The 27578-nt window shown below is 55.4% G+C and overlaps 2 protein-coding genes across 5 annotated transcripts; one reads left to right on the forward strand and one right to left on the reverse strand.

Moving 5' to 3' along the window:
* Positions 1-500: 500 nt before the first annotated feature.
* Positions 501-12258, forward strand: SIPA1 (signal-induced proliferation-associated 1). 4 transcript variants are annotated; one of them, XM_084772300.1, is made up of 17 exons: positions 501-593; positions 1420-1575; positions 2898-3701; positions 4262-4389; positions 4472-4648; positions 6729-6903; positions 7281-7384; positions 7674-7831; positions 7939-8548; positions 8855-9129; positions 10532-10750; positions 10839-10950; positions 11038-11146; positions 11232-11333; positions 11481-11535; positions 11708-11786; positions 11861-12258. In XM_084772300.1, the coding sequence occupies exons 2-17, from the start codon at positions 1542-1544 to the stop codon at positions 12005-12007; spliced, it is 3288 nt and encodes a 1095-aa protein (XP_084628426.1). In that variant the 5' UTR covers positions 501-593; positions 1420-1541; the 3' UTR covers positions 12008-12258. The 4 variants fall into 4 exon arrangements, with proteins under 4 accessions (XP_084628426.1, XP_084628427.1, XP_084628429.1 ...); XM_084772301.1 differs by having other exon boundaries at positions 1420-1494; XM_084772303.1 differs by lacking the exon at positions 1420-1575 and having other exon boundaries at positions 502-593.
* Positions 12259-15816: 3558 nt separating this feature from the next.
* On the reverse strand, positions 15817-27515 carry RELA (RELA proto-oncogene, NF-kB subunit). Its single transcript, XM_084772304.1, has 11 exons — positions 27159-27515; positions 26504-26530; positions 26260-26411; positions 25969-26117; positions 25014-25105; positions 24321-24452; positions 23453-23557; positions 23064-23276; positions 18619-18699; positions 18276-18350; positions 15817-17160 (listed from the first exon to the last, which is right to left on the reverse strand). The coding sequence occupies exons 1-11, from the start codon at positions 27163-27165 to the stop codon at positions 16541-16543; spliced, it is 1653 nt and encodes a 550-aa protein (XP_084628430.1). The 5' UTR covers positions 27166-27515; the 3' UTR covers positions 15817-16540.
* Between the last annotated feature and the right edge of the window lie 63 nt (positions 27516-27578).

The raw sequence follows: 27578 nt of genomic DNA on the forward strand, positions 1-27578 counted from the left end.
CTACAAAGCAAGTCCAGGACAGTGAAGGCTACACAGAGAAACCTGGTCTTGGCGTCTGCATTCCCCCCACCCATGATTTCACATGCATAGATTGTATTTGAGACAGGGTCTCACTGTACTCCCTGTGTAGATCCACTGGCCTCTGCCTCCAGGGTGCTGGGACTATGGTGTCCACTACACCTGTCCTACATGAGAAGTTTTCAGAACAAAAGAATGCCTTTGTAGAAGGTACCGAGGCCCAGCCTTGAACACCTGCTGTCTGCTGGGCCACAGTGGGAAACTAGGTAGCCTCCTCTAGCTCTCCAATTGGTCTGGAAGGCAGGTGCATTTGTTCATTTCTTGGTGAGGGTATTGGCTGGCTGCAGGCTGGGACATGGGACTTCAGGCTGTCCGGGGCTGCTCTAGCCTTGCCAGAGGTCCCCACCCGCAGTGCTTCCCGCCTTAGACAGCTCCCGGGTAGTCCCGCCCCTCTGCCTTGCACCGCCTCCATCCTGGCCCCGCCCCCAGGCGGAGCGGAGGCGCCGGGAGCGGTGAGAAAGCAGGCAGCGGGACCTTGGTGCGGAAGGCAGCGGCCGCCAGCGAGAGCCCGAGAGGTACTGGGGATCAGGGAACGGGAGGCACCGGGTTCCAGCTGGATACCTAACAAAGTAGCCTGGACGTAGATCCGTGTAGTGTGGGGAGGAACGGGACTGTTCGCTGCTTTCACTACCCGCACCGCCCACCCCACCCCCCCACCTCCTGCCCTAGTCCAGCCACGAGTCAGCGCGTCCAGGGTTCTGTCTCCTGCTGGCAGCTCCCACTCCCTCCTCTGCAGGAGCCACTGAGTGAATTCATTGGCTCTTGACTTCTCTCAGCAGTGCTGGCAAGTGCTCTTGCTAAGTGTGTGGGGCTCTCCTTATTCTGGGGCTCCCCTTCTCCCAGCGTGACCGCTTTCCCAGCCTGGTCTGCCAATCCTAGGATGGCCTGGGAGGAAACATCTGTAGCAGTCCCTGGCAACAGAAACAGGGTCGTGACCTCCAGATGTGCTGGGAAGCATCCAGCGCCTCCTCCTGGGGCAGCCTGGCCTTCCGGATCTGTGGGGGCGGGGCACTCCCCCCCCTTTCCCCACTCTGTGACACAGGCTGCAAGGAATGTCCTGGCCTCAATGGACCTTGTGTGAAGATGTGGGATGGGGGGCAGAGTCCAAGTACACCCCTTAAGGCAGGGCCAGAACAAGAGGCAGCTCCTAGGCCTGGCTGCACACATTTACAGAGCTGAGCTCATATGGAGAAGGCCCTCACAGACACCCTCCCTCACATTTCTCTCACTCTACTCCTTACACGGGGGCCTAAGGCCAAGCCTGCATGTGCGCACAGCCTGGTCCATGGAACTGGGGCCTGCGTGGTTCACGTACAGCTATGGCTGGCTTCACCCTTTCAGTTTCCTAGCAGTCTTCAAAGAAAACAAGAAGTTCAGCATCAGAGCTCGTCCCATGAGAGGAGACCCAGCTGAGGGGTACCGTGGAGCTGGTCCCCACCCCCCTTCTGGCCTAGCCCCGTGTGATGTCCATGGACGATGTGGTGGCCTGCATCCGCAGTGAGGGTTCCCATGCCCCCCCCCCCCCACTCAGCTGTTGACTTCAGCCATGCTCACCCAGAGGCGGGCCTCTGCGTTCTCACACCTTTTGCACCTGCCTGGTCTAGCTTTACCACATTTCCGTCCTTAGTAGGTCCCCGGGGCCTTGGGTGTCTCAGCCTTACATCCTGTGAGACCTTGAGCCTGAGAAGTAACCTCTCTCCCATCTCAAACCAGCCTTCACTCCTACACACACAAGTAGGCAGGTTCAGTGCTGCCACGCACAAGAGCAGCATTTCTCAAGCTGTGGGTCATGACCAGGGCAAGCGACCCTTGCACAGCGGTCACATATTAGATATTTGCATTACAACTCCTAACAGTAGCAAGAATTACAGCTATAAAGTAGCAATGAAAATAACTGTGGTTGGGGTCATCACAACCTGAGAAACTGTGTCAAAGGGTTGCAGCATTAGGAAGGTTGAGAACCACTGCCTTAGAAATTCACAGACCAGATTCAAATTCTAGTTTGAACATGGAACTACCCCAGGCAAGCTCATCTCTTTAAACGGGCTTTGTTTTGTCCTCCTGTCTATGTGAGGTCAGGTAGAAAGATATCCAGAGTTGGGATTGGGCCCTCTCCTGCCCCAGAAGTGGGCATAGCAACCTGCAAGAGTTAGTATTAGTCGTGTCTTGGGTCTCATGACTGAGCTGTTGTGACCCTAGCACCTTCCTCAGGATATAGGGGCCAAGCAGGGGGCTGGGCTGGGCTGAGTTGGGGCCACTTCCTGTGTTGCAGGAAGTGCTCTCGACACTGCTTCTGTCCTTTAGTAGCTGCCCCAGGAGCCCCTGTGTCCTTGAGGTATTAAGGCTGCGGGAACCAGGGCATTGAGACTAAGCCTTGGGTGCTCAGCTCCTCGGGGACCCTGGAGGAAGTGGGAGGTACCAGGGAGGAAAGTCTCTGGGGACAGGAAGTCCTCCCTTTGTCAAGTGGGCAAGACCCAGACATCAGTGGCTGCATTGATTTCCGTCCCAGTGGAAACTGTGTAGAATTTGTGGCAACCCTCACTTTGGGCCTAATTCCACAGCCGACGAGTATGGGTGGGAACTGGGGGGCCCTGGTGACCCCTGCTGCCCAGGCGCTAGGACTCCCAAATGTATTACAGCTCAGCCCTCAGCCTTGCCCAGTGCTAAGCCTGGGAGGGGGCTGGAAACCTCTCGGCCCCAGGCAGACAAGGAAGTGGCCAGGAAAGCGGAAGCAGCTTTGATGGTCCCGGAAGGGGCCGGAAGCCAACTGGGGTGGTGGAAGACTGGGCTGGGGGCCTGAGTTCCTGTTTTCTCCCCAGGCCCATCTGAGCAGCCCCCTCCTCCATCAGAGCAGGAACCTCTGAAACCTCAGCCTTCTGGCTGGGCACCAAGGACCCGTGCCCACCAATGCTGCCCGGGCCCGAGAGAGTCAGGCCCACAGAGCACGTCCATGTGGGCCGGTGGTGTGGGGAGCCCTCGGCGGGGCATGGCCCCTGCACCTACCGATGACCTCTTTGCCCGTAAGCTGCGCCAACCTGCTCGGCCCCCACTGACACCGCATACCTTTGAGCCAAGGCCTGTTCGGGGCCCGCTCCTGCGCAGTGGCAGTGATGCTGGCGAAGTCAGGCCCCCTACACCCGTCAGCCCTCGTGCCCGTGCCCACAGCCACGAGGATGCCAGCCGACCTGCTGCAACCCCTACCCGGCTCTTCACTGACCCCCTGGCACTGCTGGGGTTGCCAGCTGAGGAGCCAGAGCCCACCTTCCCACCGGTGCTGGAACCCCGGTGGTTTGCTCACTATGATGTGCAGAGCTTGCTCTTTGACTGGGCTCCACGGCCTCGAGGGACAGGGAGCCATACAGAGGCCAGCTCTGGGACCCTGGCCTCACCTGAGGACCAGACTGCCACCTCAGAGTTACTGCTTGGGGCACCTGGCTTTGTGAGTGAGCTTGGCGGTGAGGGCGAGCTAGGGCTGGGTGGACTAGTATCCCCACCTGTGCCCCCTGCACTACCTAATGCGGCTGTGTCAGTCCTGGAGGAGCCACAGACCCGAACCACAGCGTACAGCCTGGAGCACGCAGACCTGGGTGCCGGCTACTACCGCAAGTACTTCTACGGCAAAGGTAAGGAGCAGGCAAGCCTGGGAGACGCAGGAGAGGCTCTGGGGCAGAGGTCCCTGTGGTCTACAGTTGATACAGTAGGAGGCTCCTGGGCTGGCCTCTCTCTGTAAAAAGCAGGAACTGAATTGGGCTCTGTTGGCTCAACTCTAACCACCTCTTTAAGGCCAAGCCCTGGCGTCACACCTGAAGTTAGGGGGTGCCCCTTCTATCTGGTTCATCTCCGTAACCCTCCAGGCCAGCCGTAGCCCTCCAGGCCAGTGAGCGATTTCCTATTTCCTTGTCCGTGTGATGAAACCTTGCTCTCACCACTCTCGGGAAAAGAAGCCTCGGTGTCTTGAAAAGGAGAACATTAACATTGGTGGGGGCGAGGCGCCATTTAACCCAGGAGTGCTCAGGCATTTGTTTCCAGGGGCTGGGACAAGGTCTGATGTGGGTGGGACTGCAACAGGGGGTACCGCACTTGGTGAGACTAGGGCGGGACTAAGGTGTGGTGGGCGTGGTCAAGAAGGGTTTGGGTGGTCTGTGGGTTTGACCCGTTGGCCACCGCCCAACCCCTACCCCAGAACACCAGAACTTCTTTGGGCTGGATGAGTCGCTGGGTCCAGTGGCAGTGAGCCTGCGACGGGAGGAGAAGGAGGGCAGCGGAGGGGGCACCCTACACAGCTACCGGGTCATCGTACGGACCACGCAGGTGGGCTGCGGTCACGGGCTCAGGAGGTGGGTTCCCTCCACAGCCCGTGGAGAAATTGAATGTCCCAACATCCCATCCTCAGCTCCGGACCCTCCGTGGCACCATCTCAGAAGATGCACTGCCTCCGGGGCCCCCGAGGGGCCTATCCCCGAGGAAGCTTCTGGAACATGTGGCTCCGCGGCTGAGCCCAGCCTGCCTGCGCCTGGGTTCGGCCTCCCCCAAGGTGCCCCGCACCCTGCTTACTCTAGATGAGCAAGTGGTGAGTGCCAGGAAGGAAGGAGGGAGGTGGGTCTGAACTCAGCCTGACTTTCCTACAACTCCCTGGCTCTGGGCTTGATTTGGGCACTGACCTCAGGAGAGCTGGTCCACCCCAAGCATTTCAGAGCGACCGATCCCGATCTGAGGTCATCCGAGACTTGCTTGACCAAGGGGGTCTTGTAAAGCAGCCAACGGTGGGTGCTGACAGCAGCCGAAGTTTCACACTGAAAAACACAAGCACTCAGACCAGCAGGCGCCTGTTTTCTGGGCAGGCATGATTGACACGGTTTTCTGAGCAGAAGGATCTAGAATGATGGCTTAGAGATCTCATGCGTGTCACGTGATGTTTCTTCCTGTGGGTGGAGGGCCTTTGGAACTGGCATGGCGGAGGCTTTTTCTGGGGGAGGGGGTCGGAGGGTCTTGCAGATTCGGAACAGATCTGAGAGGCACAGTGGCCCTCTAGCTGCACCACAGGGTGTAGGCTGGAAAAACAGGCCCAAAGCTGCAGCTGTTGTTCAAATTAGACATGGCTGTGGTGGTAACCGTGATAAGGAGGTGGCTAGCACTTTGTGACCTACTGAAAGGTGGGGAAAGTTGAGAGCCCCAGCTGCTTGGCCTCTGCGAGTTGTGGGGTTTTTTGGGCCCAGGGACTCTGGAGGAGAGAGAAAAGGCAGAGGGCAGAGGAGTCATAGTTCAGGGGGTCAAGGTATTGGAAAGGAGCCAGGCAGGCAGGGCCTCTGTATGAGCTCCAGCCCAGCCTGGTCTACACAGTGAGTTTCAGGACAGCTGGGGCTATATAGAGAGACTCTGTCGTAAAAAAAAAAGAAAAAAAAAAAAAGCTATTGGAAAGGTAGCTCGCAGCTGGTGGACCAGACCTGGGGTTTCGGGGAAAGTCTGAGCTGGAAGCAGCTGTGGGAGAGAGAAGGTACAAAATATGGAGGGGACATAGGTGGAGCATCTCAAGCAAGATGAGGTTCTTGTCCGTGTCCCCCATCATCAGGGCCAGCAGGGTACCAGGCTAGGCCACATATATATGGGCTGTAGGGGGGTTGTTTTGGTAGGTTTTGTTTGTACACACCCCCACCTGACTTCATGCTAAGCAAGCCCCCAGCCGCAGAGCTTAGCTACGAAGGAGGGAGCTGAGAGCTGGGGAGCTGAGATTGCTTCAGTGGGGGTGTGTAGTGCATGTCTACACACAACTGGAAGACACTGGGAGAAAGCGTGCAGAAAAGATGAGGTGGTGTGTGCCTGTAATCCCGGGATTAGGCAACTGAGGCAGGAGGATGCCAGTGAATTCAAAGCCAGCCTGGGCTCCATAGCAAGACTCTGTATCAAACAAACAAACAAACAAACAAAAAATCCAGGCGCAAGTCTAGAAATCCAGCATTTTTGGAGGTATAGGAGGATCAGAAGTTCGAAGCCAGGCTTAGCTATGTTGTGAGTTCAAGTACAGCCTGGACTATGTATGATACTGTATCAAAAAGACACAGAGAGACAGAGACAGACAGACAGACAAAGTGAAAGTGAGCAAGGAAGGGAAGGGAACAGAAGTGGCTCAAAGCCTCACAGGGTTGGGGTAAGGGATGCTGGAGCTGAAGAAGGGGACCATGTTGCGAGTGCAGGCATTGTACGCAGCAGTGGTCCTCAACCTTCCTGAGGATGCGACCCTTTAATACAGTTCCTCATGTTTAGTGCCCCAACCAGAAAATTATTTTCGCTATTGTTACTACTTGTAAGGTGACTTCTGATATGCAGGATGTGCCACTCCTCCCTGTGGAAGGACAGTTGGAAGCACAGGTTGAGAACCACTGGTGTATAGGGTCCTTCCTGTGAATCCTCTCCTTTTGTTTCTGGAATCTTCCATGCCTTCCCTATCCCTAACCGTGACCGGCCCTGCCCTCCTGTGCACGAGGAGCGGGACAGGTTGAACCCTTGACAAGCAAAGACACACATATGGCTCAGAGCTCCTTCCAAAGCAGCCCAGCCCCCAAGCCCAGCGGCTCCCATTCTCTCCAGCATGGCAGGGGTGGGGCTGGCAGGACACTGACGCCCCTGTCTTCTGTTGTCCATGACCCCCTCAGCTGAGCTTCCAGCGCAAGGTGGGCGTCCTGTACTGCCGGGCCGGCCAGGGTTCTGAGGAGGAAATGTACAACAACCGGGAGGCGGGCGCGGCCTTCACGCAGTTCCTCGACTTGCTGGGCGAGGTGGTGCGGCTCAGAGGCTTCGAGAAGTACCGCGCCCAGCTGGATACCAAAAGTGAGGCCCCTGGGGAAGGGGCTGGAGGTGCAGGGGGCCTCACTTTACCAGCACTCTTCAGTCTATTGGGCTGGGGCTGAGGGTGGGAGTTGAGCTCCCCAGGGTGCGGGCTCTCTGCTTCTCTCTAAGCTGATTTCTTATTTCTGGGTTCGTTCTATCTCAGCACCCCTATCCTGATTCCCCTTCACCCTGGTGTGGGGCTGTAGCCTCCAGGAGAGGGGAGGGAAGTCACCAAGGATGGGACTCTTGGGACTTTGTGGCCTGGGCATTAGCTGGTGGCCTGAGAAGGTTGTCGGCAACAACCGTCAGGCAGGGCGGCCCACCGGAGTCACCCAACCTCCCCCTTGTGCTCTGTCTCCCCAACTGTCTGGCTGCAGCGGATTCTACCGGCACACACTCACTCTACACCACCTACCAAGACCATGAGATCATGTTTCACGTGTCCACGATGCTGCCTTACACGCCTAATAACCAGCAACAGGTGTGAGGGGTCGGGACAGGTCAAAGACATTTGGGAAGCCATGGCAGGTACTTCCTGAGTGGCAATATCAGAACCTCGGCATGAGCTCTGCTGACCCCAACCCCCCCCCCGTGCCCCCTCCCGCAGCCCCCCTGCTGTATCACCTTCCCGTATACCTTCCTCAGGTCTTTACCAGGGGCGGGTGGGAACCATTGGTGCCCAGCCTTTACCCTGCCTAAATGAAGAGGGATGGAGGGGGGGGGGGGAGACGCACAAAGCTCACCTCACACTCCCTATCCTTAACCCCCAGCTCCTGAGGAAGCGTCATATTGGCAATGACATTGTGACCATCGTGTTCCAGGAGCCGGGTAGCAAGCCCTTCTGTCCCACAACTATCCGCTCTCACTTCCAGCACGTGTTCTTAGTGGTGCGCGCGCATGCTCCCTGTACCCCACACACCTCATACAGGTGGGTGTTAGGGTGGTCTCAGGTCTCCCATGGGCACCAATTTTTGGACACATCTTCTCCGCCCCCTTCCGTCTCTCACTCCCTCACTACAGCCTTCCTCCATGTAGGGTGGCAGTCAGCCGCACCCAGGACACTCCTGCCTTTGGGCCTGCGCTGCCACAAGGCGGAGGCCCCTTCGCAGCCAACGCCGATTTCCGGGCCTTTTTGTTAGCCAAGGCACTCAATGGTGAGCAAGCGGCTGGTCATGCACGCCAGTTCCACGCCATGGCTACACGCACACGCCAACAGTACCTGCAGGACCTGGCTACCAATGAAGTGACCACTACATCGTTGGACTCAGCCTCGCGGTTCGGCCTGCCATCCCTGGGTGGCAGGCGCCGGGCCACCCCTCGGGGCCCAGGAGCGGAGCTGCAGGCGGCAGGCGCGCTGATGTGGGGTGTGCGCGCGGCACCAGGGGCGCGAGTCGCAGCGGGTGCTGAAACCGGCTGCCCGGACGGCACCGAGGTGCCCTGCTTGCTGGGCATCTCGGCAGAGACGCTGGTGCTGGTGGCACCGCGCGACGGCCGCGTGGTTTTCAACTGTGCCTGTCGCGACGTGTTGGCCTGGACCTTCTCGGAGCACCAGCTTGATCTCTACTACGGGCGCGGGGAGGCGATCACGCTAAGGCTGGACGGGGCCCCAGGGCAAGCTGTGGGCGAAGTTGTGGCGCGTCTGCAGGTAAGCGGACGAAACTAAGGCAGCGGCGTCTCCAAGATCCCGGAGTAGGGCGCGCGCCTCCGCAGGTTTGGTGCACGTCGGAGGCGGAGCCTATTGGAAAGTCCGTTAAGCTGGAGGGGAGGGGAGGGTTTGCACAGGTGATTTCTAATCTCAGAGCCTCGAATACGCAACCATCCTGTGGGTTGCTAAGGCATCACAGGCGAGCTGTGTTAAGTACAGTGAGGCCGGGGCGGAGCCAGGGAGCTGTCTCCTGGAAGCCACGCCCTACGCCCCCAAGGGTCGTATTCACCAAGCCCATCCCTGCAGCTGGTGAGCCGCGGCTGTGAGACCAGAGAGCTGGCCCTGCCCAGAGATGGCCAAGGCCGTCTGGGCTTCGAAGTGGACGCAGAAGGCTTTATCACGCACGTAGAGCGCTTCACGTTCGCGGAGACCACGGGGCTTCGGCCCGGAGCGCGCCTGCTGCGCGTGTGCGGCCAGACTCTGCCCAAGCTGGGTCCAGAAGCTGCTGCCCAGAAGCTGCGCACCGCACCCAAGGTCTGCGTCACCGTCCTGCCCCCAGACGAGAGCGGCCGGCCGCGAAGGTCAGGGCAACCGGGATTTGGGGAGATGGGAGGACTCGGCAGCTGGGCCTCCTGTGTTAACATCAGCATGCACTGAGTCGTACGTTACTCATCTAGACTGAAGCTGATTAGGCTCCTGCTTTCCCTGCCCTAAAGATCAACTAGCCCCTGCTATCATTTCAAGATACTAGCTCCACCACCCCACGAACACATTAATTGATCACTCCCTATTCTAACCAGGGTAGGCAAACTTTTCCCATAAAGCCCCAAGAAGTAAACATTTTTGGCTTTTGGGAGCTACTCTGCCACAGTTACAGGACTCACTGTGGGAAAATGAGTGTGTAGCTGAGCTTCCACTAAAACCCACGGAGCTTGGAATTTGGGTGTTTGTTATCTTGTGGAGAGGCCCAAAAATTCCAAGTGGAAATATGTTATGTCCAGACTGTAATTTTTTTCCCCCGAGACAGGGTTTATCTGTGTAGCAAGAGCCCTGGCTGTCCTGGACTCACTCTGTAGACCAGGCTGGCCTCAGATCCACAGAGATCCGCCTGCCTCTGCCTCCCAAGTGCTGGGATTAAAGGCGTGCGCCACTATGCCAGGCCCTGTCTGTAATTTTTGCATGTCACAACATATTCTATAAATGATTTTCAGTTATTTAAACATCTAAAAACAAGGCTAGAGAGGTGGCTCAGCCGTTAAGAGCACTGACTGCTCTTTCAGAGGACCTGAGTTCAATTCCCAGCAACTACATGGGGGCTCACAACCATCTATAATGAGATCTAGTGCCCTCTGCTGGCCTGCAGGTATAAAGCACTCATAAACATTAAATAAATAAGTCTTAAAAAGAAAAGAAAAAAGGCACTTGCTGCTCTTGTAGAGGACCCAAGGTGGAATTCCTAGCATTCACGTGGCTCATAACAGCCTGTATGTAACTCCAGCTGCAGGAGTCCCATGCCCCCTTCCGGTCTTCAAAGGCACACGCACTCACATGTGCCTGCCCCCTACACACACACACACACACACACACACACACACACACATGAATGCAAATTTTAAGACATCTAAAAACTTTTCTTAGCTAATAGGAGTTCCAAAAGCTGGCATGTGTGCTAATAAAAAGGAGAAGCATGCACAGGATTTGGCTCCAAGCAGTGCACTGTGGATGCTAATCAATTTACATTACATTGTTGAAACTCCCCCGCAATGCCTACCATAAACTGTATATATATTTGACAAAAAAAAAAAAAAAAAAAAAGCTTAGTGATCTGCCAAGGATCCATGAGGCAACGCAGTGATGCTGGCCTCTGTCTGTAGCATGCAAACATTGATAGGGGATGCATGCAGCTCTCCTGCTTTGGGGGCTGATGATATGGGGGGGGCTAGAGGGTCCTAGCTGACACTGCCCCCCACCCTCATCCTCCAGGAGCTTTTCCGAGCTGTACATGCTGTCTCTGAAGGAACCCAGCCGGCGTGTGGCCCCAGAGCCAGTACAGGACGAGACGGTGAAGGCGGTCTTGCAGCCCCCCACGAAGCAGCTGCTGCGGTTTTGCCTGAAAGACAGCAGTAGCCCTCCGGGGCCTGGAGATCTGACTGAGGAAAGGACTGAGTTCCTGCACAGCCACAACTCCCTGTCGCCACGCAGGTACACCCTCTGGGCCAGCCTTCAAGGACCTGGAAGCACAGCTCTGGGAAAGCGGCTCTCAGTTCCGAACCACCTCTGCCCTCCTTAGCTCCCTGTCAGATGAGGCTCCGGTCCTACCCAACACCACTCCAGACCTCCTCCTCGTCACCACCAACAACCCATCAGCACCCGGTACTGGCAGAGAGATACCCCCCTCCCAGGTGAGTAGAAAGCAGGCAGGCTCTGGAGAGGAATTGCAGGACTGAATGGGTGTTAGTTATCGTCTGGCCGTTCACTTCTGCCCCCAGGACCAACTGGGCAGCCTCAGTGGCCATGAGGACACCAGTGACTCAGCACCAGAACTGAGGGCCTCCATCCTGCCCAGAACCTTGTCTCTGCGGAATTCCATCAGTAAGAGTGAGTGTGGAGCCAGGCCACGGGCCGGGAGGAGAACATCGCCGAGTCCACGGGCCCTTCTAAGCCCCTCTCCTTTAACTTGCAGTTATGTCGGAAGCCGGCAGTGAGACCCTGGAGGACGAGTGGCAGTCCATCTCAGAGATCGCCTCTACTTGCAACATCATTCTGGAGTCACTGTCCCGGGAGGGTGAGGCCGCTAGGGCCCAAGGGAGAGGAGCCAGAAAGAGGTTCATCCTTTTCAAACATGGCTACACAGTCTCTCTCTCTCTCTCTCTCTCTCTCTCTCTCTCTCTCTCTCTCTCTCTCTCTCTCTCTCTCTCTCTCTCCCCCATAGGACAACTCATCCCAGACAGCGGAGACCCCAAGGGAGCTACAAAATGTGATTCTGAGTAAGGCTTCTGCACCCCAGCCCACCCCTGTGGATGCGCATGCCCGCCCCCTTCCCTGCCTGCCCATTGGAGTTGAATGCTATCTGGGCTCTGCAGGGTGGGGGTTCATTCTCATCAGGGGGTGTCTGGGAGCTCACACTGCCCCTGCTGAGTTCTGACTCCATCTCTTCAGGCCAGAAGCCGGGAGCCTGTCAGAAAAGGTCTCTCACCTCGAGTCCATGCTCAGGAAGCTCCAGGAGGACCTGCAGAGGGTGAGGAGGGGACCTGGACAGGGAAGCACAGGGCTGCCCTAGGAAGGGGTTCTGACTACTGTTCCTCACCCCAGGAGAAGGCAGACAGGGCCGCCCTGGAGGAGGAGGTGCGGAGCCTCAGGCACAACAACCAGAGGCTGCTGGCGGAGTCTGAGAACGCTGCCGCCCGCCTGCTCCTGGCCTCCAAGCAGCTGGGTTCACCCACTCCTGACCTGGCCTGAGGCTTGCCTGTGATGCTCCAGTCTTTTCTGGACCTGCTTGGAACCGCCTGGCCCTTCAGAGCACCCGGGTCACACTGGTGACCTTCCTCAGGGCTTCTCTCCTCCCCCAACCCCCCCCCCCCCGCGCTGAGGCGCCGTATTAGCACTGCCCCCACTTCCCAGCCCATTTGGTGGCTAAGGTACCCCTACCTCTCCCTGTTTGTAAATATTCTGTAAAGAAAGGGGACATCAGAGACTTTAAAGAACAAAAACCAGTTCTATTTGTGTTTGTGTACTCAAGATACACGGGCAAGCCTTTAATCCCAGCACTTGGGAGGCAGAGGCAGGCGGATTGCTGTGAGTTCGAGGCCAGCCTGGTCTACAAAGTGAGTCCAGGACAGCCAAGACCACACAGAGAAACCCTGTCTGGAAAAAATTAAAACAAAAACAAGATACAGGGGTGAGGGTGCTGCCTCCTCCCCACAGCCACATCGAGGTTCTGGGAGCAGTAAGGAGCAGCAGCAAGGACCAGTCCCAAGAGCAGAGACTTAGAGCTAGGCACCAGGCAGAGGGTGGGGGTTCTGAGGACAGGACACCCCTTGGTTCATCTTCATTTATTAGGTTCCCTGTGGAAGCAGCTGGCCATGCTTCACACCTGCCTGTCTTGTTTGGAGCAGGAGTGGGAATAGAGAAAGCCTGCAGGCCGGGCAAGGAAGGCCCCACTGGCGTCAGCTGCTGAGTGCCATTAATTCCACCTGCTCACCCCTCACAGGCCCCAGTTCCAGAGCTGGCAGCTTCTCTGTATCCCTGAGGACAGTGGCCTTCAACCCACTTCTTTCTCATTGGCCATGACTCCTGTTCCTCACCGGGTTGGGCCTGGTGGCATCATCTGTCCCAACTTGGACTTTGTCTTAACACTCTGCTTCTGCTAGGGCCACAAACCATGTGCCTCATCAGCCCCTACTCAGGGCGTCCTCTGCTGAAACCCGGGCCCTGAGTTGGCTAACTCTCCCTTTGGTAGGATAAGCGAGCCTCAGGAACAGTGAGAGCTTTTTGGAGGAGGTTAACAGGAGTATTGAGTTCACCAGCAGATGTCAGAGGTATTCCAGTAGGACCAGTCATGGGCCCACTGGAGTAAAGTTAGGGTGCAGGAAGGAACCCAGGGTTAAAGAGACTTGAGCTGGGTCAGAAAGGGTCATGGGAAGTACACTAGGGATCCTGGTCAGCAGTCCCTACCTGTAGCCCAGCCTTTCCTGGTTGGCAGCCATATTTTCTCATTACTGTGATAAAATACCCAACAACAACAACAACAACAACAAAAACCCCATTAAAGAGCCAGGCATGGTGGACCAGCACACCTCTAATCCTAGCACTTGGGAGGCAGAGGCAGGCGGATCGATGTGAGTTCAAGGCCAGACTGGTCTACAAAGCGAGTCCAGGACAGCCAAGGCTACACAGAGAAACCCTGTCTCGAAAAACAAAACAAAAAATTAAGGAAAGGGGTTTTATCTTGGCTCTGGTTCAAGAAGAGTTCGTCCATGGTGGTGGTAAAGTCTGAGTGGGAGCAGATACATTGTATCCAGCCTGGAAGCCCAGAGAAAACCAGCGCCCCGTCCATCTCTCTCTCCTTTTTATTCACTCAGGGACTCCATGGTAATGGTGCCGCTCACAACCTCCCAGTGGTTAAGCCTCTTTTTATTTTATTTTATTTTATTTTATGGTTTCTCTGTGTAGCCTTGACTGTCCTGGACTCACTTTGTAGACCAGGCTGGCCTAGAACTCACAGCGATCCACCTGCCTCTGCCTCCTGAGCCTGGAACTCACAGCGATCCACCTGCCTCTGCCTCCTGAGTGCTGGGATTAAAGGCGTGTACTGCCACCACCCAGCTTAGTTAAGCCACTTTGGAGTCCCTCGCAATCGTGCTAGGCGTATTTCCTCTAGTTGACAAGGCCAGTCATCACACACAGGGCAGTGTGGAAGGAAGGCGAGGCTCTGGTCACTCTGGGGATGTGTCTGCAGAGACCGTGGTCGGATCTGACCTTGTCATAGATGTTTAGAGAGAGAGAGAGTGGTACGGAAGGTCTAGGTGTCCGCTCTCGGCTGCAGGGAGGCTAGTGAGGAAGGAAGCTACCCTGCGGGAGACAATGGGGAGGAGTGAACAGGTTTCCCAGACCTTGTGAGAGACACTGGATGCGTGATGCTAAGGGAAAAGTGGTGTCCAGGGAGATGGCCCCGGCGGGTGGGAGGGTGACTGCCTGTGATGACTGTGGTCACTTGGAACAGGGTGAGTCTGAGAGACGTCAGAGTAGGACGGTCCAGTGGCTAGCGCCCAGGAGACAGAAGTCTGGCCTAGGGACAAAAGATTTGGGAGGGATGAACCATCAGTACGGTGAGGTCATTCTGTGAGTGTGGGAAGGACTAAAAAGGGCTTCCAGGAGTCACTGGAGGTCACTGCTGGATACTGGGAAGGCCAAGAGCAAGGCACTGCCTAAACTGAGGCTGAGGAGCCAGGTGTGGTGGCATACACCTTTAATCCCAGCACTCAGAAGGCAAGAGGCAGGTGGATCAGATTGTTGTGAGTTCGAGGCCAGGAGTCCATGACAGCCAAGGCTACACAGAGAAGCCCTGTCTCGGAAAAACAAGAAAACCTACACCAAGCACAGCTGGAGGATGCCCTTGGGTTTCAAGCCCGCCTCACTCACTGGGTCCCGCCCCTAGGGCAGAGGCTAATCCCAGTCCTACCTCTAGGCAAGGATTCCAAGACTAGGTCAAGGCCAGGTCAGGCTCTGCCCCAGCTGGAGCTGAGTTTAGCAGGGTCCTTAAATATGTGCATCCAGCGTTTGTATGAGGAAACCACAGGCGTCTCCCAGTTCCCCGGTATTTGCTGCTTGTCCCCATCTCCTCCCGCAGGGAGCATCTATCAGGCTCTGCACAAGCACCTGTTTCTTTCGCAGCTCACCTACCTACACTTAGCGAGCTCTCTGCACAGGGGTTTCCCCACCGCACTGCCTCACTACACCAAGCTGAGTGATCATCGAGCGTGAACATGCCAGAGAAGACTGGCCCTCCTGTGCGTACCATGAGCTGCTATGCGTGGGCAAGACAAAGCCGGAAGTAAATCCAGCTTTGCCGCGTGAGCTGCGCCTGGCCTTTGCTTAGGTTTCTGAGGCTGTGGGTTAAGGTTTTAGGTAGCCTCCTGGCACGTGGTATCAGAAGTATTGTGGCAGGCTTTTTTGTGTGGGTGTGTTTATGAGGCAGGGTCTTCCTGTGTAGACGTCACTGACCTTGAACTTACTTATCTTCCTGCCTTTGCCTGTGGGGTCAGGCATGCACCCCCATGCCCAGCTTTTCGGGGGGGGGGGAGGGAATGGGGATGAATAAGCTATTTTGAGAGTGCTGCATACAATGGAGGCTGCCTCCTGGTACTCAATATGCTCTCAGGATGACCTTGAGCTGATCACTAGGGATGCACAACGGCTGTTTTGTTTCAGCCTGAGCTCCTGCCAAAACCTCCCAACTGCTATGCAGGGTTTGTCATTGTCCCCGGGACGGTTTCACTATCACCTCCCCAACCAGGCCACTCACTACCTCTGGTGACCTAACTCCTGGAGCAAGCAGGATCTCCATCTCCTGAAGGGACTCCACCCCACAGCCACCGGGCCCTCTGGGCCTTCTGCATCAGGGACCCCTGCCCTAGTTGCCTTTACATCTGAGGGATGGGAACCAAGGATTTGCTGCAGGCATCCCCAAGGACCCAGGTGACAGTACAAAGTCACACAATTATTTCACCATCATCCAAGCTGAAATGACCAGCAGAGTGTGCTCAGTGTTTGCTGAAAGATGGCGAATCTCTCGCCAGCGTGATAACACATTTATTAGTTCAGAGTTAGAAAGAGCAAGAGTCCAATAGCTTTCTCAGTAAAGACTGTCTCGTAGCTGAGCTGCTAGCCTGCCCTCCTGACGCTACACAATCTGCCCTGCTATTAAGGCACTTGAGAAAAGGGGGGAGCAGGGATGTCTCAGACCAAACTCCCTCAGGATCCTGAAGGTGGCCAGCACTGTCCCACCTGTTCTCCTCAGCCACAGCTCAGCATTAAAGAGCTGGCAAGGCAGGAGCTGCACAGGCCAGAAAAGCAGCCCCTCAGGTGCCGGTGTCAGGCAACACCACACAGGGGCTGCTGTTAGGAGCACTGCTTTGGATCAAGGTGTACAGGAAGTCATGTTGAGGAAGACACTTGATAATAAGGCTTTCTGGCCTTAAGGCCACAGCTCCAGCTGCTCCCTCTCTAGGAGTGCTAGAAGCTGGAGGATGGAAGAAGAGGGACCCCAGAGTTCCCTACCAGGAAGAGCCGCGTTCTCCCAGCTCCATTTCCAGAGAAGTTAATGCTTCTGCTTAAGCACCTCCAAAAAGAGAGTGAGATACTGCCAATGAAAGAAAAAGGGTGCTGCCCGAAGGCGTCGGGGCAGTCGGAGCACACACCTCAGAATCTGTGCTTTGGAAAGGCTTCAGTGCCCTGAAACCTGGTGCTCGGAGCAAGGTCACTGTCAGCGCCTTAGGAGCTGATCTGACTCAAAAGAGCTGAGAAGTCCATGTCCGCAATGGAGGAGAAGTCTTCATCTCCGGCAAGGCCATTGGGAAGCCCTGAGGTCCCCAGGGGTGTGGGAGCTGGGTCAGGGGGCCTCTGGGACCCTGTCACCAGGCGAGTTATAGCTTCGGGGTACTCCATCAACATGGGCTCGGCTGTGGGGTGAGACATGGACACCCCCTGGTTGAGGAGCTGCTGGAACTCTGAGTTGTCAACAGATGCCAGGTCTGTGAACACACCTGGGTCTGTGCTGTTGCCAAGCAAGGCCCCCAAGTCTTCATCAGCATCAAACTGCAGGTGCAGCAGGGCTTCCGACAGTGTGCCCTCCCCCGCCTGGGTGGTCTTTGGAACAGGTGCAGCCAGGGACTGGGGAGGACCAGGGGCTAGAACTGGGACAGGGGCTTGGGGCTGAGCCAGAGCTGGGACCATAGCTGAGGAGGGGACCAGGGTCTGGGCCAGGACTGGGGCCGAGGATGGTGCCAAAGCCAAGGCCTGGTTTGAGATCTGCCCAGATGGTAACACCATGGGGGAAAACTCATCAAAGTTGATGGTGCTGAGGGATGTTGGAAAGGTATAGGGCTGTGGGGCTGCAGGAGAAAGACAAAGAGGAACGGGTCAGAAAAGGGCGGGAGACATGCACACCCATCCACCAGCACGCAGCCCAGGTCTACGGTGCCTAGAATCAGTTCCTTTTTAGGGAAATCTGACCTGGCCTGTCGTTCCATTTCCAAGGGCCACACTGAGGTGTCCCCTGACTACTGGGGTCATAAAGCTCTCACCCCTGATCTTTTAAAGTTTCTTTCATGCTACAGCTGCAAATCTACCTGAGGGGATAAGCCCATGGAACGTGGGCTTGGCAGTGAGCAGGTGGCACTTTTTTGAAACACTCACTAGAACTCACAATCTATCACTTTTTTAAAAATGTATTTTATTTGCATATAAGTGTGTGTTGCCTGCTTTTATGTACATGCATTACATGCATGCAGTGCCCCCAGAGACCAAAAGAGGGCACTATGATCCCCTAGAGCTGGAGTTGAATAGTTGCGAGGCACCCTGTGTGTGCTGAGAATAGAACCCAACTCCTCTGCAAGAGCAGCCAGCACTCTTAACCTCTGAGCCATCTCTCCAGCCCCATAACTTATTACTTTGAAGGTGATTTCTTCTAAACTCAATCAAGAGCTGAGGGCAGAGACTATCCATTTCTGATGTCTGTATCTCAAGGTATCCAACGCGGGGATTACTTGATCCCACAGCACTGGGTATTGCATCTAGAGCCTCAGACATGCCAGGCAGACACTCTACCACTGAGCTGTACCCAAGCCCTGCTTTTACTTCTTAGCTTGAGACACGGTTCTTCAGGCTGGCCTTGTACTTAACCATGTAGTCCAGGACGGCCTTGGACCTGTGACCCTCCTGTCACTCTCCAGAATAGCCGGGAATATAGGCTGTTAACACAAGGCCTGGACGTAGCTTAACTGAGTACAGCTGCAGACTTTCATGGACACTGACACCTTCAAGAGACTGTTGGTCACTGTGCCACACTTTCAGAGCCTCGAGTTTACCAGTCTGTGGCAGAGCTCAGAATCCACACCTGCACTGCCCCTAGGGGACCCTAGCAGAACCATGGGCTCCACAGTGAGCAGATTGCAGAGGTCTGAACAAATGTGACCCTCATTCAAAAAGGACAGAAGGACTTCCTTACCTGGCTTGGGGACAGAAGCGGAGCTTCGAGAAGGCACAGCAATACGCCGGGGTGGAGGCCGGGGTTCGGTTGGTCCTACAGGGCAAAACCTAGGTCAGCTTTAAGATACCAGCCTCCCCTCCCTGACTCTAGAGCGTGGCCTGTCTGCCCGCTCCTCTCCCTCAGGCCTCCCCTCCCTGACTCTAGAGCGTGGCCTGTCTGCCCGCTCCTCTCCCTCAGGCGTCCCCTCCCTGACTCTAGAGCTTGGCCTGTCTGCCCGCTCCTCTCCCTCAGGCGTCCCCTCCCTGACTCTAGAGCTTGGCCTGTCTGCCCGCTCCTCTCCCTCAGGCTCTCCACATCTCACCATTGAAAGGACTCTTCTTCATGATGCTTTTGAAGGTCTCGTAGGTCCTTTTGCGTTTCTCTTCAATCCGGTGGCGATCATCTGGACAAACAACAGGGACAGTAGGGGTCACACTCCTCAGCTGGGCTGCGGTTCCCAGGCCCTGCAGGAGGGCAGTGGGGGCACGGTTTCCTATAACCTAGTCTCCCACCCAATTAAGAAGGGACATGTGAGCCAGGCGAGGTGGTGCATGCCTGTAATCACACATTTGAGAGGCAGAGGCAAGCAGATCGATGTGAGTTCAAGGCCAGCCTAGTTTGCAGTTTCAGGACAGCCAGGGCCACACAGAGAACCTCTGGGCTAGTGAGATGGCTCAGCAGGTAAATGCTGAGTTCAATCTCCGGGATAACCATGGTGGAAGGAGAAAACTGAAAACTGACACCTGAGAGCTGTCCTCTGACCTCCACCTGCATGCACACACATATACATGCAAATAAATAAAACATTTGGCCGGGCGGTGGTGGCATATGCTTTTAATCTCAGCACTCGGGAGGCAGAGGCAGGTGGATCGCTGTGAGTTTGTGGCCAGCCTGGTCTACAAAGCTAGTCCAGGACAGCCAGTGCTACACAGAAAAACCCTGTCTCGAAAAACAAAAAACAAACAACAAAAAATAGCAACAACAACAACAAAACACTTAAGGAAAAAAATAAAGTGTTGCCAGATGTGGTGGCACGCACATTCAGAGGTAATAAGCAGATCATTGCCAACTGAAGGCCATCCTTGTCTACACAGCGAGTTCCAAGCCAGACAGGAGTGCATAGTGAGAGCCTGCTTCAAAACAAAACAAAAGCAGGAGAGCCAAGGAAGCTCACACACGTGCACAAGGTAAGGACAGTGCAGGAGGTGAAGTGGGGAAGTCTGACAAGAGGCGGTCAGGAGCGTGGGACAGTCATATTTGAGAACCAAGCAAGCATTAAAGCAGAGGCCACAGCAAAACGCACGCACGCACGCACGCACGCACGCACGCACTCCCGCTGAGGTGAGGCTGCTAGGTTTGTGCTAGGCAAAGAGGCCACAGTGCCGAAGGGTGTGGCCTTCGGGAGGCCAGGAATAGGAGACCTTACCCTCTGCCTTTGCCATATCCTTTGCAAGGCAGTCGCTCCATCTTTTTTACATGAACTACTACCACGCTGTCTTCCAAAATGTCCCCACCCCCACTGTTTCTCTATGTAGTCCTATGCAGTCCTGGAACTCTGTTAATCAGGCTGGCCTCAAACTCAAAGATCTGCCTGCCTCTCCTCCTGAGGGCTGAGATTAAAGGATGTGTGCCACCATACCTGGCTCAGCCCAGGCTTCCCCCCACCCCCACCCCCAAGACAAGGTTTCTCTGTGTAGCCTTGGCTGTCCTGGACTCCCTTTGTAGACCAGGCTGGCCTCGAATTCACAGTGATCCGCCTGCCTCTGCCTTCAGCCTAGGCTTTTTAAAAATCAACTTATTGCACTTGGGAGGTAGAGGCAGGAGGATCTCCTGTGAGTTTGAGGCCAGCCTGGTCTTCAAAGTGAGTTTAGGACAGCCAGGGCTACAAAGAGAAACCCTGTCTCAAAAAACAAAACAAAACAAAAATTAATTTATTAAAAGCCAGACATGGTGGTGCATGCCTTAAATCCCAGCAGAGGCAAGTGGATTGATGTGAGTTCAAGGCCAGCCTGGTGTACAAAATGAGTTCCAGGACAGCCAGGGCTACACACAGAAACCCTGTCTCAAACAACAATAACAACAACAACAAACCAAAAAAACCCCAAATGAGAAAAACCCAAAAACTTAATTACATTTATGTGTGGGTTGCTGGGTACTGGTGGCGCATGCCTGTAATTCCACAAGGCAGAGGCAGGCCATGAGTCCTAGGCCAGCCTGGTGTACAGAGCAAGTTCTAAGACAGCCTGAGCTACACAGAGAAACTCTGTCTCAAAAACCAAAACCAAACCAAAACCCAAAAACATTTCTGTGTGTGTGTGTGTGTGTCACAGCAAAAGCGAGGAGGTCAGAGGACAACCTGCGAGAGTCAGTTATCTCCTTTGATCCTGTGGCTCAGACAGAGGTCATGAGGCTTGGCTGCTATGTTTTTACTCAGGGCCATCTTGCCAACTCTCTTTTTCTTTTTTGAGACAAGATTTCATGTAGCCTTGGCTGGCATCAAACTTACTATGTAGCCAAGGTTAACCTTGAACTTCTGCTCCTCCTGACTTCACCTCCCAGTACTGGGATAACACAAGTGTGCAGGCCCACGCCTGGTTTGAATGGTACTGGGATTGAATTCAGCTTCATCAGATCGCTCAAGTGAAGTCTCTACTTTAGAAATCCTAAGTGCTTGGGCCAGGCATGGTTGTACATGCCTTTAATCCCAGCACTCGGGAGGCAGAGGCAGGTGGATCACTGTGAGTTCAAGGCCAGCCTGGTCTACAAAGTGAGTCTAGGACAGCCAGGCTACACAGAGAAACTCTGTCTCAAAAAGAAAAAAAAAATCCTCAGTGTTTCCCTGTTGCTTTCAGAATGAAACCCCAGCCGTGCTAAGCCTAACAAGGCTTCCTTTGTCTGGGCTTACTAACTGCCTAAAGACAGTTTCCACAGTGGATGTCCCTGGACAGGCTGTGGTAACAAGCCTGTCCTTCCAGGCCTAGGCCATTAGCCTGAAGAATCCACTTCAGGTTTTTCTCCCAGGGGAGTGCCGCTCCCCCACCTCCAGCTCCCAGCACCTGCACTTCCTCAGCACTCTGCACACACCCATTTGGCATGTCCTTCACAAATCTGTCTGCTGACCCAGCGTTGTGAAAGGCAGGGAATCTGCCTCATTAAAACAGGACAAACAAAACATTCAGTTATTTACTTTATGTGTGTGGTGTTTTGTCAGCATGTGTCTGTGCACCATGAGCATTCCTGGTGCCCTCAGACTAGAGTTACACATGCGAACTACCAGGTAGGTGCTGAAAATTAAATCCAGCTCCACCAGAAGAGCAGCCAGCGCTCTAAACCACTGAGCCATCTCTCCAGCTTCTGTCTCATTTGTTTTGTCTGTTTGTTTGTTTGTTTGTTTTTGGTTTGTTTTTTGAGACAGGGTTTCTCTGTGTAATAGCTCTGGCTGTCCTGGACTCACTTTGTAGACCAGGCTGGCCTCAAACTCACAGAGATCCGCCTGCCTCTGCCTCCCGAGTGCTGGGATTAAAGGCCTGCACTACCACCCCCGGCCCTCATTTGTTTTGTGCAGAGTACACGGCACAGGCCCTGCCTGGACATTAAGCCTTGAGCAAAACAAAGCTGGGTAATATGGTAGTGACAAGAGACACCAGGTGGCAAAAAGTCCACAGAGCCAAATGACTTTGGTTCATATGTATCACTGGCTCTCGCTGCTAGTTTTCCCCTCAAAAGGAGATGAGAGAATAAGTCAAGCCACTTGTGGAACCTCTCACAGCAAGGGCAGGGACAGTAGACAGCTGAGTAAGACGGGTGTCTCTGTTAATTAAGGGAAGAAATGGATCCTGACTATAATTATATGTTGTTTAACAATGAAGACACATCCTAACACAAGCTTTGAAAATTTGTCATTGTATGAACATGTATTTTATATCGCGTGTGTAAGTGGTATATGTGCACATGCATGTGGGCATATGCAAGTATGTGCAGACGTGTGCACGAGCACGTCAAGGCCGAGGCTCAGTACTGCGTGTCTTCCTCTATCACTCTCCACCTTATTTTTTTTTCAAGACATACATATGTACAGACTGTTTTGCCGGCTTGTATGTTACGTGCAACACCTGTATGCCAACACGTGTATGCCAACACGTGTATGCCAACACGTGTATGCCTAGAGCCTGTAGAGCTCAGAAGTGTCAGAGCCCCTGAAAATAAGCTTAGAGACGCTGTTGGCTGCCAGGTGGGTGTTTGAGATGAAACCTGGGTTTTCTGGAAGATCAGCAAGTGTTCTTAACCACCGAGCCTCCACTCCAGCCCCATACACTGTATTTACTAATATGCAGGCCAGGAGGGCCTCAAACTCAGAGCTTTGCCTGTCTCTGCCTCCCAAGTGCTGGGATTAAAGTGCGCACCGCCATGCCCGGCCTCCCACAGTGTCTGGAACAGCCTGATTCAACAAGGCGGGCTGTCAAATCAGCTGTAGAGGCCCATCTGTTTCCACGCCATGAGCGCTCTGGTTACACGCGCTTGCTGGAGCACCCAGCTTATTACATGAACATCCTAGAGTTTACTTACACAAACTACGACACCTATGTCATTAGACAGTGCAGCCTTATGTGACCACCGTGGTGTATATGGTCTGTCTTTGACAGAAACGTTACGTGCGATGAACTACAGTATGTCTGTCTAGGTGCTGAGGCTGCCCCAGGCAGCCAGCCCTGCTCTTTCTCCTAGCAGGGCACAGCAGCCTGGACACGCCCCTCCCCAGCTTCATACCTGTGTCTGGCAGGTACTGGAACTCCATGGGCTCGCTAAGCTCCCGGTCAGAAGGCCGCCGAAGCTGCATGGAGACGCGCACGGGAGCCTGCAGGCCGGGGTCAGCATACGGAGGAGTCCGGAACACAATGGCCACTTGCCGGTGCACATCAGCTTGAGAAAAGGAGCCTCGTGCCTCCCAGCCTGGTCCGGTGAAATACACCTCAATGTCCTCTGCGGGGGACACAGGAAGTAGGGATTAGTGTGTCTGACCATCAGCAGACTCCTGTCCCCCAACTCGTGATGCTTTTTTCATGAGATACCACCCCGCTTCCCCTGAGGTACCTGACACTGATCACCCCTGCTCAGCCCCACCCCTCCCTCTTGGGAGCATAAGAGCTGGTGTGTACCTTTCTGCACCTTGTCACACAGCAAGAAGATCTCATCCCCACCAAGGCAGCTCCCCGAGTTTCGGTTCACTCTGCAGATCTTGAGCTCGGCAGTGTTGGGGGCGCCTGAGGGTGTGACAACGAAGGAAACCCTGAAACATCAGGTCTCCAGAGTACTCCAAAGGCGCTGTAACGGCCCCGCCCCGCCCAGTCACGGTCTCCCACCGCTTGCTGACCGCACTTCTGCGCACTGCTCCTCTCTCCTTTTCACCTCAGCCAACTCAAAACCTTTCTCCCTGCTGTGTGCAGCACGGCTCTAGATCAGAGGGGCACAGAGGCACAGGGGCTCAGAAAGCAGAATTTCCAGGCCCTTGTCCTTCAGACCTTACAGGCCAAAGGAAACAACCCGACCACACCCACCTCCCGCCACCTAGCCGGGCACAGGATCAGCTTCTGGTTCATCCCTGGCAACCAGTCCTTCCCTCCTCACTCCCAGTTCATACTGGTTTCCGGTCCTTGGGACTCCAAAGCCTTCTTATTTTCATCTACCCTGTTGCCTGTTAAAGGTCAGCCCAGGTCACAAGAGCTTCCTGTGGGCTGCTGCTACTGCTGTGTTATCACTGTCTAGCACCATCTGGTTCCTGGGAGTTTGTTTCCTAAAGTCATGAGCACAGTTTCGGGCACACCAGCATCTCAACACGAGCCACTTCCCATCAGGCTCCGGGAAGCCTCACCTCGAGGGCAGCTCTGGGTCTTCTGTGCCCTGCCCCCTGCTGCAGCACAGCTGGATGACTAGAGGAGGCCAGAGCTCTTCTCACAGGCCACACCCGCCCCAGCCCCCCCCCTCCCCCCGGCCCACCCTGTCCCCTAACTGCAGCTGCCCACTTACGGTTATCAAAAATAGGATGAGAGAGGACAGGTGTGAGGCGGAGGGGCCTGCCGGATGTGTCCCGCACTGTCACCTGGAAGCAGAGGCGCACTGCGTTCAGGTCATAGTCCCCACGCTGCTCCTCTATGGGAACTGTCAAAAAGTAAAAAATGAGAAAATAAAAACAGGGTGTGGGAGGAGTTAGGGAGGGCAGAGAGGTCTGAGGGAAGAGGAAGGGCTATTTGAGGAGATGTAAAATGGAAGTCTTAGGGGAGGAAGACGAGATTCTACACCCATCACTGCCATACTGTGACCCGGATGGGATACATGACCCGTCTACAGGTCTCTGTACGGTAAAATGTGAGTATGGATCAAACTGGCAGCAAGATTCCACTATCAGGTGGGCCTAGTGGTACAAGCCCTTAACCTCAGCACTTGGGAGGCAGAGGCAGGTAGAGTGCTGGGGGTTCGAGGCCAGCCTGGTCTACAGAGCAAGTCCAGGACAGCCAGGGCTGTTACACAGAGGAAAAAAAAAAAAAAAAGAAAGAAAAAACAGAAACAAAAACAAACCCTGCCTTGAAAAAACAAAAACGAACAAAAGATTCCGCTATTCCTGTTGGGGTGGCCACGGAGGAACACGAGGGCTAGCGGCCCAGGGAAGGTGGCGGAGATGTGTGTACCGCAGGTAGGCCTGTCTTCGCCCCTTGCTCCTACCTTGAAAGGGGTTATTGTTGGTCTGGATGCGCTGGCTAATGGCTTGCTCCAAGTCTCGCTTCTTCACACACTGGATCCCCAGGTTCTGGAAGCTGAGGTGCCTTAGGCATCAGTTTGTGTCTCCCGCAGAACCCTGTCCGCCCGCCCCCCTCCCCGGGCCACAGGTCACGGCTTCCCGCTGTGCTGTGATGAGACTCACTCCGTTACCCACCGAGGGACCTGGCCCATGTGAGGCTCCAAGCCAGCATCACATGGGGCCCTCAGCCACAGGGGCTCCTCCTCCTCCTAAGCTTCTAAACCTACTCCCTCCTAGAGGTCACTGTACTGCTTTCTTGCACATGCAATGCTCTTTTGGACTTGTCTGCTTCTTCTCAGCACTCAAGTGTTAACAGAGAGACCTTCTGTTAACCAAAGGCATGAGACCTGTGGCAGGACACAGTAGTACACGCCTATTATCCGTGGAGTTGAAAGAAAGAGGCAGTCACCTGCCTCTCCTAGTGAGTTCGAGGCCAACTTGGGCTACTTGAGACTATGGTCTCCAAGTCACGAGACCAACCTCCTTCTCCTTCCAATTTATTACTGTTTTCTTCTCATCACGGAAATGATTATTTTCCAGTAGTATCTTGTCTATCTGTTTGTACAATTATTTATCGCCCGCTTTTGCTAACTGGTACTTAAGCTCCAGAAGAGTCTGTTAGGGATATCTCTCTGAGACAAGAGATTAAAGGACTAGCCTGTCCAGCCACAAGGCCTTGCGGCTCCAAGAGGATATAGTGGTCCTTATCCCATGGGAGTCCTATCTGCTGGCGAACTTAAGATAAAGGGGGCCTGGGGACAGAAAGGACTCTGGATGCTGCCTCTGTCTACGGTAACCCTGGAGGCCTGGCCGCCTTGCCTGCTGCTGTCCTGACTCCTGTCCTGACCTCGCGCCATGCCCAGTCTGTAAGGCGCTCACCTGTGGATGCTGCGGTCTGGGCAGAGTTCAGCCTCGTAGAAACCATCCCGGCAGTCCTTCCCCACAAGCTCATGTGGATGAGGTCGGTGAGGTGGGTCCTTCGTGACCAGGGAGATGCGAACTGTTCCCGGTCCTGTGTAGCCATTGATCTGTCCAAAGTACAGAGCACTCTAAGGGACAGCAATCCCAAAACTGGGGCACGGTGGCAGGGAGGCAAAGCTGCTGGGGCCCTACAGTGCCTTCCAGCACCACGTCTGTCCCCCACCCACACCCCTGGGGGCTCGCCCCTACCTTGATGGTGGGGTGCGTCTTAGTGGTGTCCGTGCTCCTCTCTCCAGGAATGCTGCCCGCCGAGCGACCCTCGCACTTGTAGCGGAAGCGCATGCCCCGCTGTTTGGGCTGCTCAATGATCTCCACATAAGGCCCTGCCGCCTGGGCTGGCTCTGCGGGTAGCACAGCCAGCCATTAGGTGCTGCCCCCAAGGCCCCTACTCCAGGGCAGCCCCTACCTACTGAAGAAGGAGGGATTCGCTTACCTGAGGGGAAGATTAGGGGAAATAGATCTGAAAGGGAAACACAGACACATCCTCAGTACATTCCATTGCCCACCCCCACTAGGGAAGGCCTGACAGAGAGCCAAGCTCCCTCCCAGGGAAACTGAGGCAGGATCCCGGGACCTGGCCTGGAAGCAGCAGGCTAAAGAAGGCAGAAGCATCTCTCTAGAAGGGGCATACAGGCATTCCTTTGCCCAGGGAAACTGAGTCAGTGCCTGTTTTACATTCATAAGGGACTCTGAGGAAGGGCACTATGCCAACTCTTCTCTTCGGGGGGAAACTGAGTCAGATACTTTCTCCCTTACAAGGAAGCCAGAGCTAATCAATCATATCAACACGGGAGGGGGGGCGAAGGGGGGGGTTAAGCGGTGCGGAGGAAACTGAGTCAAGATTCACCCGCAGCACTCCCACCCAAAAAGGACACTGAGTCAGGGCTCCCTCCACTGAGAGGGGTAACTGAGTCAGACCCCACGCAGCCCGCCCCGCCCCGTGCCACCATCCGGCCTGCCGCTCCCTGCGCAGCACCCCGCGGCGCAGAAAGGGGCGGAAGACGGCGCGGGGTGGGGTGGGGGGTGTCCCGCCGCGGGCCCGGGGGCTCGAGGGCAGCCATCCCGCGGGGTCAACAAGGCCGCCTCACCGTCCATGGCCGTGGTCCCGGGGGCGGGGCCGGGGTCGCAGCTGAGCCCGCGGCGCGCTAAAGCGAAGCCATTCGCCAGAGGCGGAAATGCGCGGCGCACGCCCGTCGTCGCGTCACTGCCCGGAATCCGGCCGCGCCTGCGCGCTGCGCCGCCGTCACCGACGCGCGTGGGGGGCCGAGAGCAGGTGCGCAACTCACGCGGGGCGCGTGAAGGTGTGCGGTGCGCGAGCGGGGACGCCGGAGCGCGGCGCGAGGGCGCCGAGGCGATTCGTCCCGAGGCTCGCCCGGCTGCAGGGCCGTTCCGGGGCTGCGCAGCGCTGCTGGCTCGGGGTCGGGGCTCCGCCTGGAGGGCGGGCCCGCGATTACTCACTCTGTTTTTAGGGGATTTCGGGTCCCGTTCCCCGCCCCGCTCTGATCGCA

Source organism: Acomys minous (genome assembly GCF_964271855.1).
Source record: "Acomys minous genome assembly, chromosome: 2".
Taxonomy (NCBI): domain Eukaryota; kingdom Metazoa; phylum Chordata; class Mammalia; order Rodentia; family Muridae; genus Acomys; species Acomys minous.

Coding starts and splice junctions, on each gene's coding strand:
- RELA (XM_084772304.1), bottom strand. Junction 25,106..25,968: donor CCAGACCGCAGCATCCACAG/GTGAGCGCCTTA, acceptor AAGGCACCTCAG/CTTCCAGAACCTGGGGATCC. Junction 23,558..24,320: donor TCATCCTATTTTTGATAACC/GTAAGTGGGCAG, acceptor TCACACCCTCAG/GCGCCCCCAACACTGCCGAG.
- SIPA1 (XM_084772300.1), top strand. CDS start 1,542: ATGTCCATGGACGATGTGGTGGCCTGCATCCGCA. Junction 7,385..7,673: donor CGCCTAATAACCAGCAACAG/GTGTGAGGGGTC, acceptor CTTAACCCCCAG/CTCCTGAGGAAGCGTCATAT. Junction 10,951..11,037: donor GAGAGATACCCCCCTCCCAG/GTGAGTAGAAAG, acceptor TTCTGCCCCCAG/GACCAACTGGGCAGCCTCAG.